This window comes from Rhipicephalus microplus, chromosome 5 (genome assembly GCF_043290135.1).
Source record: "Rhipicephalus microplus isolate Deutch F79 chromosome 5, USDA_Rmic, whole genome shotgun sequence".
Lineage (NCBI taxonomy): Eukaryota > Metazoa > Arthropoda > Arachnida > Ixodida > Ixodidae > Rhipicephalus > Rhipicephalus microplus.
In genome coordinates this window covers 89,033,037-89,045,911 of record NC_134704.1, presented here as the reverse complement: position 1 = coordinate 89,045,911, position 12,875 = coordinate 89,033,037, and the positions used below count along the sequence as shown (strand labels likewise).

The 12,875-nt window shown below is 41.0% G+C and overlaps 1 protein-coding gene across 1 annotated transcript; it reads right to left on the bottom strand.

Annotated features, from left to right (window-relative positions):
• Positions 1 to 2,888: 2,888 nt before the first annotated feature.
• LOC142817313 (uncharacterized) lies at positions 2,889 to 10,888 on the bottom strand. Its single transcript, XM_075894353.1, has 4 exons — positions 10,739 to 10,888; positions 6,575 to 6,766; positions 3,681 to 4,128; positions 2,889 to 3,034 (listed from the first exon to the last, which is right to left on the bottom strand). Exons 1-4 carry the CDS (start codon positions 10,773 to 10,775, stop codon positions 3,010 to 3,012), a joined length of 702 nt encoding a protein of 233 aa, XP_075750468.1. The 5' UTR covers positions 10,776 to 10,888; the 3' UTR covers positions 2,889 to 3,009.
• Between the last annotated feature and the right edge of the window lie 1,987 nt (positions 10,889 to 12,875).

The following is a 12,875-nucleotide window of genomic DNA, read 5'->3' as shown; positions in this document are numbered from 1 at the left end:
TTCTTTTAGCTTCCTATGTTTTCATGAGATCGGTTGAGCTTTTGGGAATTATAAGCATAATTTTTTACGTGTTACACGTTTATGCAGCATTTAACATCGTTCCGTGGGGTAAGACTTTGTGATCACACTGCAACTTTCAGCATTTCATAATAAAAGTTTTATATACAGTCTTCGCCAAAGTGTAACAAAATTTTGTAATAGCTGGTTTGTCACTCAATGATTCACTGAATACGTCACATTTGCTCGGGTTCTTGATTGTTACTATTACTGTCACCGTGACAAACGACAAAAGTTCAAGTATTCGAAAAGCACATCGTAAAAAACAGATGAAAACAGTTCAGGAGAAATTTTCTTGGAAATTTTTTGAGTGATGCGTAAGCGTCGCGCTTTTTTGAAGAAAGCAGCTGCTAGTAAATTTTATTTGCTGCTTCGCGCAGCTCCAGCATGAGGTCTTTAATCTTCTCTCTATAGCTATTCAGTATTTAATCGTCTCTCCAGCTTTCGTGCACGTACCATGGCAAGCAATTTTATGGCACGCGCATACAGTGAACAAAGACTTTTGTGCTTGTTATCTTAATTTCACACATTTTGAATTATTCTGAAGGGTACCGAGCAGCCAAGTTTAATATTTTTGCGTTTATTATACTACACGTTAGCAGCGTAGAAAATACGGAAGTTTGTAATGCTTTAATATGACGAACTTTATGGTAGGACGGGACACGAGGAAGAAAATGACACAAATAAGCGCAAGTAGTTGGGTTTTTAAGAGAATGTCCGTTTCGCCTTCACTGATTGGCTGGAGCTTTTTGCGCAGAGCACATCCTGTTTATGGTTCTTCTTCTGCAAGGTCTTCTTGAAATCAAGGAGTTTTCACTAACTTCGATATAAAAGACTTGAAAGGAAGGCACTTCAACGCAACAAAACCAGTGCCCTGATATCTATTTTTAAGCCACGTTAATTTCAGTTTAATAAAACCACCTGGCTAACGTAATGACCTAAAACATAAATCGCGGTTGAGTCCAGCCACCCAATTGTGGATCAACCTGTCAACGTAGGTACGCATTCGCAGAATCATTCGCAAGCATCTGGGACACTCTCATATACAAGGACATACTTGCCAAGTTTGCTTAATTGTTCTGTGACTGCACATCATGTCCACCTATAATAATTCATACAGTTGTTAATTTATGACACGGATGTCTCTCCCGGATCTGCAGGCAAAAGATATATGTGCTCTTCACTAGGTGACCATACAAGCCTTTCTTCTAACAAAAGTTTTCTATACGGGTGCGTTGCGTCGATGTAGTCAATAGATCTATGATTTCATGGCTCGCCAAGTTTTTGAGTGACCAAATGCACAGCATCGACAGTGACAATTATATTCGATGGAGAGTTTAGCTTGTTATTTCTTCCTATTCATTTCACCGAGGTGCTGTGTTTTACCATCATCAAGTTCAACAAAATCAACGTAAGGCGTTATTTCGGTACGTTTGTTCCATACCACGGGTAAAATGCATGAATGTAGTTCACATATGTACGTATTTGGAAGCGTACATGTGCAGTTCTGGGGTTGAGACACTCACCTTTGAAACGTGAGGGGCTTGATGTAAATTGAAACACAAGAGGAAAAATTGATGTTTTTTTTTATTTCATTACGGCGATATATGACTGGCTGATGTACTGACGGGTGAACAGTTTCCTCGTGGAGTCAGCATAGAGAAAGAATTAAACTTTATTGTTCGACAAGGCACACATTATTTTCGCCCAGAGGTGGGCGATAAGTTTATTTAAGGTAGACTTGGCTTACAGCGCACTCCTTAGCCCGTTATAGCTGGTGGAATTGGTTCAGAGCGTTTAGTGATGGCAGCGACGCGTCCTTCTATAGCTTTCCGCATTTTTTTGCATGCTTTATTTGTCTATGAGAGGGACTTGGGTTGTTTTTTTTTTAAATTCTCTTACCAAGTGGTAAATTGGGCATAGAAATACTAGTAAATTTTCATAAAGTTTTTCGAGCTAGTAAACTCTAACTAGCTTCCTGCGTTTTAGTGAACTCATGACCACCTCCTTAATGCCTCATATAATTAAATGCGAATAGATGAGCATGACTGTATAACAAAAAAAGCCTGACAAGTCATCACACAAGTAACATGACACGCCTACCCCTTATGTCACGAATATGCTTGCCCCAGTTCCGTTATGTACAAACACGCAAAACATGTTCTTTGCATGTAATATGTTGAGCATACTAATATTTCCGCCCGTATCAACCAAGGAATAACGAAAATAGTAACTGAGAACTTTGTAGACATGCTCGTTCTTCCAACTTGCGATTGTACTGCACCAGATAAAATCTGCCAAAAGAATATTAACGACTCTTACACAGAGAGCACATGTATAGTAATTGTAAATTAACTCGATACATCAACGGCTGTCTACATTAGGCTTGATTGTGGGTCTGTTCGAATATCTGTTCAGATTGCAGTGTTGCATATTTACTGGATAATGCAATAATATTGCATATGTACTCTTATGACTCGTGAATCTATTACAGCATTTTTCTCTTCGCATCTATACCCCGAAGGGTGCAATTGACAATAGTGTTTGATAAAAGTAGGAATTGACGTTGTACTGCGGACGTTACGGTGAATCATGAGTGGCCAGTAAGTCACCAGCCTACCCGAGCGACCTTTTCAGAACAAGATGAGCACACTACTACAATATTTTCTATAACTGTCAATCCTCCGTGCAAGACTTTGCTAAATGCCAAAAATTGCCCCATAGGCAACTTCTCCCTGACGTCTTGACCGGCAATAAATTCCCACAACGTGTAGGATCTGCAGGAATGCCTTCGACCTTGAATAAACTCTGAGCACTTTGATGAATCCAAATTTCATAATACAGAAATTTATTGTCGTGTCCGTATTGAAAAAAGTGTCATAAAACTGATGAACGAAAATAGCGTTGGCGACATGTAGTTCGGCGCCTTTCCGTCATCATGCTGGTCATGCTTCACGTTGAGGCAGCAGGCGCAGCGCTGCAAATAATAACGACAAATAATAATGATAAGGGCAACCTCGCTTTTAAATGTAAGTGCACTCATTCCAACTATTTATTCTTACCATCTGAAGTTTTTGAAAAGGATAGAAATACAAGATAAAAACAAATCCCTGATCTCCCAATACTATACTTCCTGAATTGGAGAATCTGATAAAACTTATTATTAAGGTAGTGTTTCGAAATTAGCTCGGCTAACAAGTATTGATTGGCACGTTTACAGGCGCACTTAATATATGTAAAAGTAATTCCCATTGCACGTTTATTGGATACTCCAAATACTTCGTGGGAACGCTGCTGTGTTGTCTGATACCGTTTGCCTAACTCATTGTCTGTTGTGTCTTGGTATGCATTTCTGATATGCGGTACGTCTCTTCTATGCCAAATAATAGGAAGACATAAAAATGTGCTGTAGTTAGAGTTAGCTTGCTATCCGATCTATAACAACCCATGTTCACTACTGAAAAATCACTTACTCAGTACGCTTCTCTGTGCCCGTAAAGGAAAATGGGAAGGATTCGCAATTGACTGTCTACGTTCTTTAACCACTAATTTACCAAGTGGCTACAACAAAACTAAGAAGAAAATCCATCCTGCAGAACTGAAACAACTGGATGATTACTCACCTGGGTGTGCTACCAGGTGTTCCAGCTGTTCCGGAAGCAGAGCTACTGAAGGTACTTGGTTTCACTGCTGCTGGACTTCTGTCATAGGAGGTGATACCCCCTTCGTTAGGGACGCCATTTCCTCCTTGATAGCCGTAAGTGGCACTGCCTCCGTACGGGTAGTATGTCCCGTGTACACCATATCCACCGTATCCGCCATTTCCTCCGTGATAGCCATAGGTGCCACTTCCTCCATACGGGTTGTATACCCCGTATCCACCATATCCACCGTATCCGCCGTTTCCATCATGTCCACCGTATGCATTGTACGCACCGTATGGACCATAAAGACCGTACGAGTGTGAGCCGTAGTATCGTCCTCCATGTGGCGCTCCATAATGAGCATAACCACCATACGGGGAAGCTCCGTATGCGCCACCCAAGGTCGATCCGTACAAACCAGGATAACCTGTTTTATCAAAGCAGAAGCCGATTTCGGTGTAGTATAAATCAAATTGGCTTGTTTTAATGAAAAAAAAATAAATTAGGCCCTGGCACCTTGCAATTCTGCACCTAGAAATAAAATAACTTCCGATAGAAGCATTAGTTTTCTCTTAAAAACAAATATTGGCCTCTTGAACCCTTTATTCGGGATCAGTGCACCTAAATGGGGTCACGCATAAATATTACAGGTTCCCCTATTGTATAAAGCATATGAAACACACCATATTTTAAATGGAAACAACATGCTAGCTCTATGAGTATTTTAACACAAGTATTCCAATCGTAACCTTCCTTTTTAATTCGTTGCTAAGCCTTTCAATTACTACATTACGGGGACTTTTGACATCAACGTAGTATGTTCCCATTGTTATGCCGAAGTAAAGATAATGTATTTTCCGTTTTTGGCGTTGTTTTTCTTATTTCACCATTGCGCTTCTCCATAAGATATCAAAAGAGTGCAGTACGTAAATGTACAAATCTACAAAATCGACTCTAATTGTGCGACACAAAATGGGTTATACTAACGCACATTTTATACCAGACTGTAACCGCGTGGCTGGCCCTTCAGCCTGGGCAGGGCCAATGACGAGGTTACAATCAGAGCATAGATTTGCTCGAGTTGTAACCCATTATGAGTGGTGTAATCAGCGTTAATTTTCTTCTAGGCTTGCTCATCTATATTACAGCATGTTTGTAACAATCAAGGCATAAGATGCACATGCAGGAAGTAAAATATTAAGAGGTAGTTTTTATTCATAAGCTATCCGTCCTCATGAGATTGAGATAACCTTGAAATTAACATTACCCAGGCCCTACAGAAAACGCTTTCTAAAATACAATTACAAGAAACTTGTGAAAGGTTACAAGGGCTAAATGATGGCACGCTTTGGGAATACAAGCAAAATAGCTGCCAAGTGTAAAGAAAAAAAAAACTACTTTCGTCTCGGTGAACGAATTACTGAAATGTTTCAGTTAAAGAGAAAAATAAAACATTATTAAATTTGTCGATGAGGTTTTTACTTTATAGGACTGCTCAATATATTTTTTTGTTTTCAGTAAGCCTGGGATGAGGTGTACATACCAATACAAAACAATACCAAATAATAAAAAATACACCACAGATTTTCAGAAGCAATCTAATGCACTGCTTTCAAGAAGAATTTAATTCATGGTCAAAATCTGAGTGCAAGAAAGCTAGGAACTAGAATGTTTGCTGTATTTCCCTTTTTTCTCTTTGTTTTTTGTGTCAAGAACAAATATTTAGCTGTTGTGATCAGTATAAATAGTATGAAAACTAACAGCAGCGCATTCTTTCATCGAAGAACTTTTGCTGACCTGTTTCGTTCTGCACCTTCGTCTTAGTAAATTACGAATATATGTGACATAGTTTATCTCGCGCGCTGTGGTAGCTTCAATAGTGATTGATTGATTGATATGTGGGGTTTGATGTTCCAAAACCACTATAGGGTTAGGAGAGATGCCGCAGTGGAGGGCTCCGGAAATTTCGACCACCTAAGGTTCTGTAACGTGCACCCAAATCTGAGAACGCGGGCCTACACCATTTTCGCCTCCATGGAAATTGCAGCCACCGCAGCCGCAAATCGATCCCGCGATGTGCGGGTCAGCAGCCGAGTACCTTAGCCACTATAGACCACCGTGGTGGGGCAGCTTCAGAAGTAAGTTGTGTGAGTGCTAAACCTGGGGCGCAGGTTCGATTACTGATCACGTCAGCCACAATGTGTCAGGGGTGAGGCGAGTTGCAAAAAATGACGATCTTCTTAGAATCAAGTGCCTGTTAATTAGGAGCATGTGTTCAAAGTTACTCTGGGGCTCAACTACAGCATACGACACCACATATCGGTCTTGACATGAAATACCCAACAAATTATTTAGTTACAGGGGAAATTTAGCCCTGGTTAACGTACCTGACAGGCAGTACACTATCTTGATAATTTAATACTGATATTTCCCTAACTACTTCAGCCTTGAACGTTCCGTAAGCCACTTCAATTCAACTTCTCGTGGGATGTATTTTTCTTCCGAATATTTCTCAAACAGGATTTATCTATATATTCATACGTTTGAAGCATTAGAATACTTATAAAACTCTACGGAACATATTACTGGAATTAGAGTTAGCTACGTTTTCATGGACTGCTATATGATTCTTGTTCTGATAAATACTACGCATATTGCTGTCTATGGTCACTCATAGGTTCCGTCAATACCGTGTTGTACTATAAAGAAATTAGTTCTGTATCATAATATTTCACAAATGGCAGCACTCGTCGTTATGTGAAATTCGTTTATTGAATAGTGCAACAAATTGTACGTGTACTGCGCAAACATCACGCAAGGATCGTGAGGCATGCTGATTCTCATTATGACATGACGTGAGTTAGAGTTCTTACCTTGGCCGCCTAGGCCTAAACTGCCGTGACCACCTAGCCTTGCACCAACATTTGTTCCAATGCTGGCGGTGTAACCTAGGCCTCCACGGGGACCAGCTTGATCAATGCCAGCCCAAATGTTACCATTGATTCCACCCAAGGCTCCCAAATGGCTTTTGAGACGGCGGTGATCATGTGCATTTGCCAATGCGGCTGCGTACGAAACACCATGCTGTATGAGTGCTCCGAAATATGTTTAGAAAAAAAATAGTTCAGCGATTTCGAGTACTTCATACTCAACTATGTGAGAGCAGTGAGCCGTCCCGAAGTTGAGGAGAACGTATTCCTCGCACACCCAGCCATATACGTTTTAAGCATGGTAAACAGGGAGAGTCATAAAGAAAAGGCGGGAAGGTTATACCAGGCCACATTGGTTGATTGTGTGAGTAAGTGATTCAGGTGGTTTGAAATACGAGCGCAGTGCGTAGGCAGGGGCAGCTAAGTGCTCGCTTATGTATTACTGTCCCTGTCTACGCATTTCGCTAGTATTCAAAACTGTTATACCCGGCCTAGCCTCCTGGTTACCTTGAAGCTTGTGATGAAGAAGAGGAGTTATAAAAAAAAAGAGAGAAAGACGAGAAAAGTCCGCACTTCACATGCGTACTAGCGTGCACACACATAGGTACAACGAGGGATTGTGGAGCTGGTCACGAGTAATAAAGTGAACTGATAAATTTTACGAAGACCAACAGTGGTACTTTAGCCGTGCTAAGAAGATAAAGCCAGTGTCCCATATTCTCCACATATTCAACAGACTTCTCATGTAACTGCCCCATTGCTTTTCGACCTGTAGTTCACTTGCAAAATACAAAAAATAAAGTTCATTTGGTAACTATTTTTCGCGAGTTAGGCAATATCAGTTTTTGTAATAACGTGGCTTCTGAAGAAATGGCACTGTCGTAGCTTCGGCCAAGCGCTCTGTGACAGGTGCCTATGTATTGGAATCATTGACGGAACAAAAACCAAAATATGAGAGTTCGCGGTTCGTCAGTGCAATTTGTCATACACCAGTAGACCTAATAAATTCCGGTTATCCTCTTCTCTGGCCCCTGCAACAAAAATTCATGTGGTCCCTCGCTCGTAGTTACTTAAAACTTTTGCTAAATTAACAACAATAAAGTTGCGGAGACAGTTTTTCGGCAAGTAGTCTTGCCATGTTCAAATCAACCGCCTTGAAGAGAGCAAAAACGCTTCAAGCCTTAGTTTCAGCAAGGCTCTCTGTTCAAGGAATCAAAAATGATTTCAAGATAAAGCAAATGAGCACCACTCCTTTTAAGAATATCCGTGACGAAGCATCATCAGCGATACCACTTATCAATAAGACCATCATCAGCAAGACCACAGCAGACAAGCAAACAGTTCGGCAACGGCACATTTTTTGTTACTTTGCTGGTTCAAGCTATATAGAATATAGCCGAAGATGTCAGTTTTTTTTTTCGCTTATACCATGTTGGTCGTGTTTTTGAAATTGGAATAACCAGCCTAGATCACGCGTATGAAAGTGGTTTAACTCTTTTAGCCTGGCGTCTAGCTTAGGGTTCCCAATGAGTGTCAGTGACCTGTACAGGCAGGCATAAGGATAAAACCAAGCTGAGGTAGACTGCAATACAGGCAATTGTAATAGGAAGCAGGCAATTGTAATTGGAGTTAGACTATAACCCAACTTTCGCTACTCTTGGAATTGCCTCTTTCGTCCCGGTCGTATTCTGTGAAGCGCACCCATTTTCGGCACAAAGGTAACTTCAGTACCACGTTCCGGGAAAAAAATAAAAAAAAATCTGTGTGCAAGGCTGGTTCAGAGCAAACCTGGTGGATTGGTAGCAGGTCCAGGTTTTGCTAAGCTTTTAAAATCTCTCTTACTATTTCCACCCTCTGGTATAATATAGCATAAGGCATGAAGCTATGCTTCCTGTATTCTTGTTGTCTTTTTTCTGTATGCTTCATTGAATGCATTTATTTCTTTGTTCCTATTTTTTGTCTGTCCTTCTATCGTATCTAGTTTTCTTTCCTTTCTTTGCTTAAATATTTGCTCTGTCACTTTTTGTCTCTCACTATGTGAAGACAGTTTCTCACCTTCTGTCCATCTTTCTTTCCCCTTTCATTCTGGTTTCTTCGTTCTTTGTCTCCCTTTATATCTCTTTATTTCTATCTTTCTATACTCATTCAGCCCTCCTCCTTTCTCTCCACCTCAGCTTAACTTAGCTCTCTTCGCCCTCTAGCTGTATTATAGTATACTAGGCCACGCTAACCTCTGCTAGCGTACCTGGTTAGCTGAGTGGTTACGACGTTCACATTAAGACTGAGGGTACACGGCTATGAATCTCTCCTCACCAAGCATTTCTCTTTCCTCTTTCCTTCTATATGTGCGAATTTTTGTATCTTTCTTTTCCATCTTCTGTACGCGCTTTTCCCACTATATTGTTATGGCATAACACACAGGACAAGCCGGCGAGTGTGCTCTGGAGCAGAAGCAGCAGAGCAGCACGAGGACGGATAGATCGCTTGCCAGTTTGATTAAAGTCTTACTTGGGTACCATCGACGGAACAATTTTGGTCTGTCTGTCTGTCTGTCACTCTGTCTGTCTGTCTGTCTGTCTGTCTGTCTGTCTGTCTGTCTGTCTGTCTGTCTGTCTGTCTGTCTGTCTGTCTGTCTGTCTGTCTGTCTGTCTGTCTGTCTGTCTGTCTGTCTGTAAAACTTTCTGTTTGTCCGCCCTTACCGATACCTCAAACAGCCCCAAACGACCACCCCCATACGCAGCGCCCACCGATATGGCTCACTGTTCAGCGTTCATACTTGTGCGCTTGTCAATTAAAAACAATTATTATGCATATTTGAGGCTCCACAATAACACGTCGATGTTTTGTATGTGTGCCTTTATACTACAGAAGGCACACACAAGTAATTTTAAGGACCATAGCGTTTATGCCGCTGCGCTGACAGTGCAACGCGATGATCAAAAAGGTAAGTTCTTCGTACGCTTTCCTAAGACGACACGGTGGTGGCACCTGCCTGCTGCTTTGCATTCTACACCTCATTACCTCCCAGATAGGCACGCATCTTTCTCTGTGGGCGCGCAAGCCTTCCTTCGTTATCGAACTGCCAGATGGCGCTCTTTTTTAACGTGGCTCGATGGGCTCGTTCGCCTCCACTACACGCTCGAGGCACTAAAGCCACCACTGCAGAATACCATTCACCTATTTTCTTGCACAGAACATGAAATAAACATTTCGTTTACTCTCTCTAGACGCAAGACTATCTTCTTTCGACTACATTTGCAGTGTCACATGCAGATTCGGGGCTAATTTTTATGATGATTATTCTTTCTACTCCACATGGTAGGCCTCGGGCATTACAGCACTGCTGTATGTCTAGATTGACCTCGTCCATGTACTTTCATAACACAATGCATTTCACTGATGCCCATTTTTTTCTAGCTAAATAAACGCATATCGTGGGTTACCAGCAACAAGAAACGCCGTTTTTTATTTCGCGGTTGCACAAAAAATACGGATTTGGCCTTACATGACGTTCAGTATTATTTACCGCGTTGGTACCTAGTTTTGGTAGCACGCTATTGACTCATTGTGAAAGCATAAATAAACATCACAGAATGTTTTCTTCAATTAATGTTTGAATTCAATTCTATAATTGCTGGCGTAAAGTACAGAAATACCAAGACTATTCGGCTGTAACGCCTCATCAAGGTCAGCTACAATAGAATTCCACTTTAGCTACTTCAGTGCAAACTTCTCAAGCAATCGCACCTGCATAATCACAAGTTTAGGTTTTGCCTTGCGTATACATTTATCTGTATGGTACAGAGATTCTTTTCCTTACCAATCCCGCATTCTTACTTGTCTCTTTCAAAGTTGCGATTTCACTACCATCCTTTGAAGCGCTTACTGCAGTGCCGTGAATACGTTCAACTGCTTCACGCAGGTTCTTGTTTTTCCAAAAATCGGTCGTCATTTTTTAAAGAAACCCCAATTTTTAAAACTTTTCACATTTGAAGCGTTCACAGTAAATCTAAGCAATCATTGAATATGCTCCAATGAATGAAGGCCTTCGCTATGCGTGCATGTGTAGAAAAAACATGATTGGGCAAAATATCAAGATACTCTTACCTGCTGAGAAGAGGCATGCTAGTATGAAAGTTTTCATATTTGAGGATGACCTGAAAATACAGTGTTCAAGAACAACCTACAGCTCCTGGTCTTCTGAATACCGCGATATGAGAAAGTAGTCCGGCTTTTATAGCGTTAAATTTTCATGATGCGAAGCCCTGTGGAGGCTGAACTTTACATTTCCCCTTTCGTTCATTCTCTAGCAGCTCAAGGTTACGCAGCTTAAACAAAGCACAAACAAGACGGCAAGAGTGTGGTTTTTGCTAGCGCTTTAGTAGCATGCTTTTCAAGTTATTTGCCACCAGAAGCGCTGGTTTTGTGAAGAAGGTGACCTGCGAGAAGGAAAATAGAAGGTGATTCGTGCATTAAGTTTAGTGATAACGTCACTTCAAACAAGCAAAAAGATAAAAAGGCTATGAGTGTTCGATATTTCAAGTTCGCGGTGCATATTCAAACTTCGCACACATTCTTTCATATATGCCATTGTATACGATCATTGACCAAAGAGTTTGTTCCAAAAAATACGGGCCTTCTTCAGATTTCGCAGTCCTACCCCCCCCCCCTCTCCTTTTCATAGGTGCCCTTTTGTTCATCTCTCCATTTGTCACATGTACTCTGAGAGCAAAGCGCCAAAGCGTGAGAACGTCCACCTTGGGACAATAAAGTCGTAGTCATGTGATTCGTAATTCTGTTACGAAGGTGAAGGTCTTATCGTCGAGATTCGAAATGAAATTGCTTCAGTGTTTTATTATTTGCAGATATTTCTTTTCTTCTTTAGTATCTTTTTTTAGTCTTTCGCAGCACAAAGACATGGTTCGGCCTCACGATCTTAGAATGCAATCAATGAAAGTGGTTACAATGAATGGGTTATTACGAAAAATGATATTACTGTGATGCTGTTCTCTGAAGGAGCTGTATTACCATAGACCACGCATTAAAACACGGCACTGCTTCCTAAACGCTACGCTGCATGAGAATATGTGATTTTTGGTTGGTTGTGCCTATTTTAAAGTTTTCTTGTCCACTACGAACAGTAACTTTTAGTCTCACTTGCACTCCCTCTAGTTTTTATAAATATCATTGCCAGTGATGACAGACTTCATTTTCTGTAATTGCATATTTTCATCTTCAATGCATGAACAGACCATATAGATGTAGTGTTTATCGACCGCCAACAACTGCATATTTAGCAGCTCAGAAAACTGAGAAAAGAAATGAAAACTGAACACCACGACATTATATAGGCTATGTCTATTCTAAGGTGAGAAAAGCAGGAAAGAAAAGTATTTTGAGCCTGAACGCTCAGAAAGCGAGATGAACGTTCAGCGTAACTTGAGCACACGTGCAAAAGTGGGAGCCATCCTTTCCTTGTGAAGTTGTTCACTCAAAGCAACCGATTTTCAAAATGAGCTGGTTGTATAAAGGCTTTTATAATAAAGTACTAATTATGCAAAGCCACCAGCACTAAGGTCTTCTTGTTGGTACGCTATATAATAATGGACTTGTCTGAACGTGTCAGCGTAATTCGAAGAGCTCATATATTGCATGCCGGCGAGTGTTACCAAGTGGTTTCTTTCGCTTTTCGCATACGCGCATAGTTTCTACTTAAATTGGCCTGACAGCTTCAATGTAAGCCTTTTCGGAAGGGAGCTCTGGTTTGCAGTAAAAGTTTCACGTAGAGTAATTGCTCTGGTTACACACTCAACTTGATGGTCCAGTTTTCACCTTATGGCAAGTAAATATCAAAACAGTTTAGTTTCTCTTGGGTTTATAGGCCAGCAAAAAGCTTCGGCTGGCTTCGGACGACTGTTTGAGCAGAAAGCTAGTCTGTGAGTTTCCATATAAAAACAATTGTTGGAAGCTTTGAACATCTTTCGTAAAAACACTGCGAGTCACCTTCATTGCTAAAACTTTTTTCTTCCATTTTTTTTACATTGAGTGAAATAACATGTCTAGAAGAGCTCCGAGAGAACCTAATTCAGCAGACCCCATAAAAGCGAAGTACACCACTTCGTGTAGTACTTCTTAACTTAGAGGACCACGGTGTAAGAAAAATAATTAGGGTGTGGACTCTCCACCCGACGGCGCGTCTACATAATGTTCGCCTCTTTCCTCGCCTCGGCCCCCTTGTCGCAGC

What these genes read in the sequence shown, in the direction of transcription:
- LOC142817313 (XM_075894353.1), bottom strand. Translation starts at nt 10,775, where the DNA reads ATGAAAACTTTCATACTAGCATGCCTCTTCTCAGCAG. An exon ending in TTTAGGCCTAGGCGGCCAAG is followed by an intron (nt 4,129 to 6,574) that starts GTAAGAACTCTA and finishes TTGATAAAACAG; the next exon opens with GTTATCCTGGTTTGTACGGA. An exon ending in ACACCTGGTAGCACACCCAG is followed by an intron (nt 3,035 to 3,680) that starts GTGAGTAATCAT and finishes TATTATTTGCAG; the next exon opens with CGCTGCGCCTGCTGCCTCAA.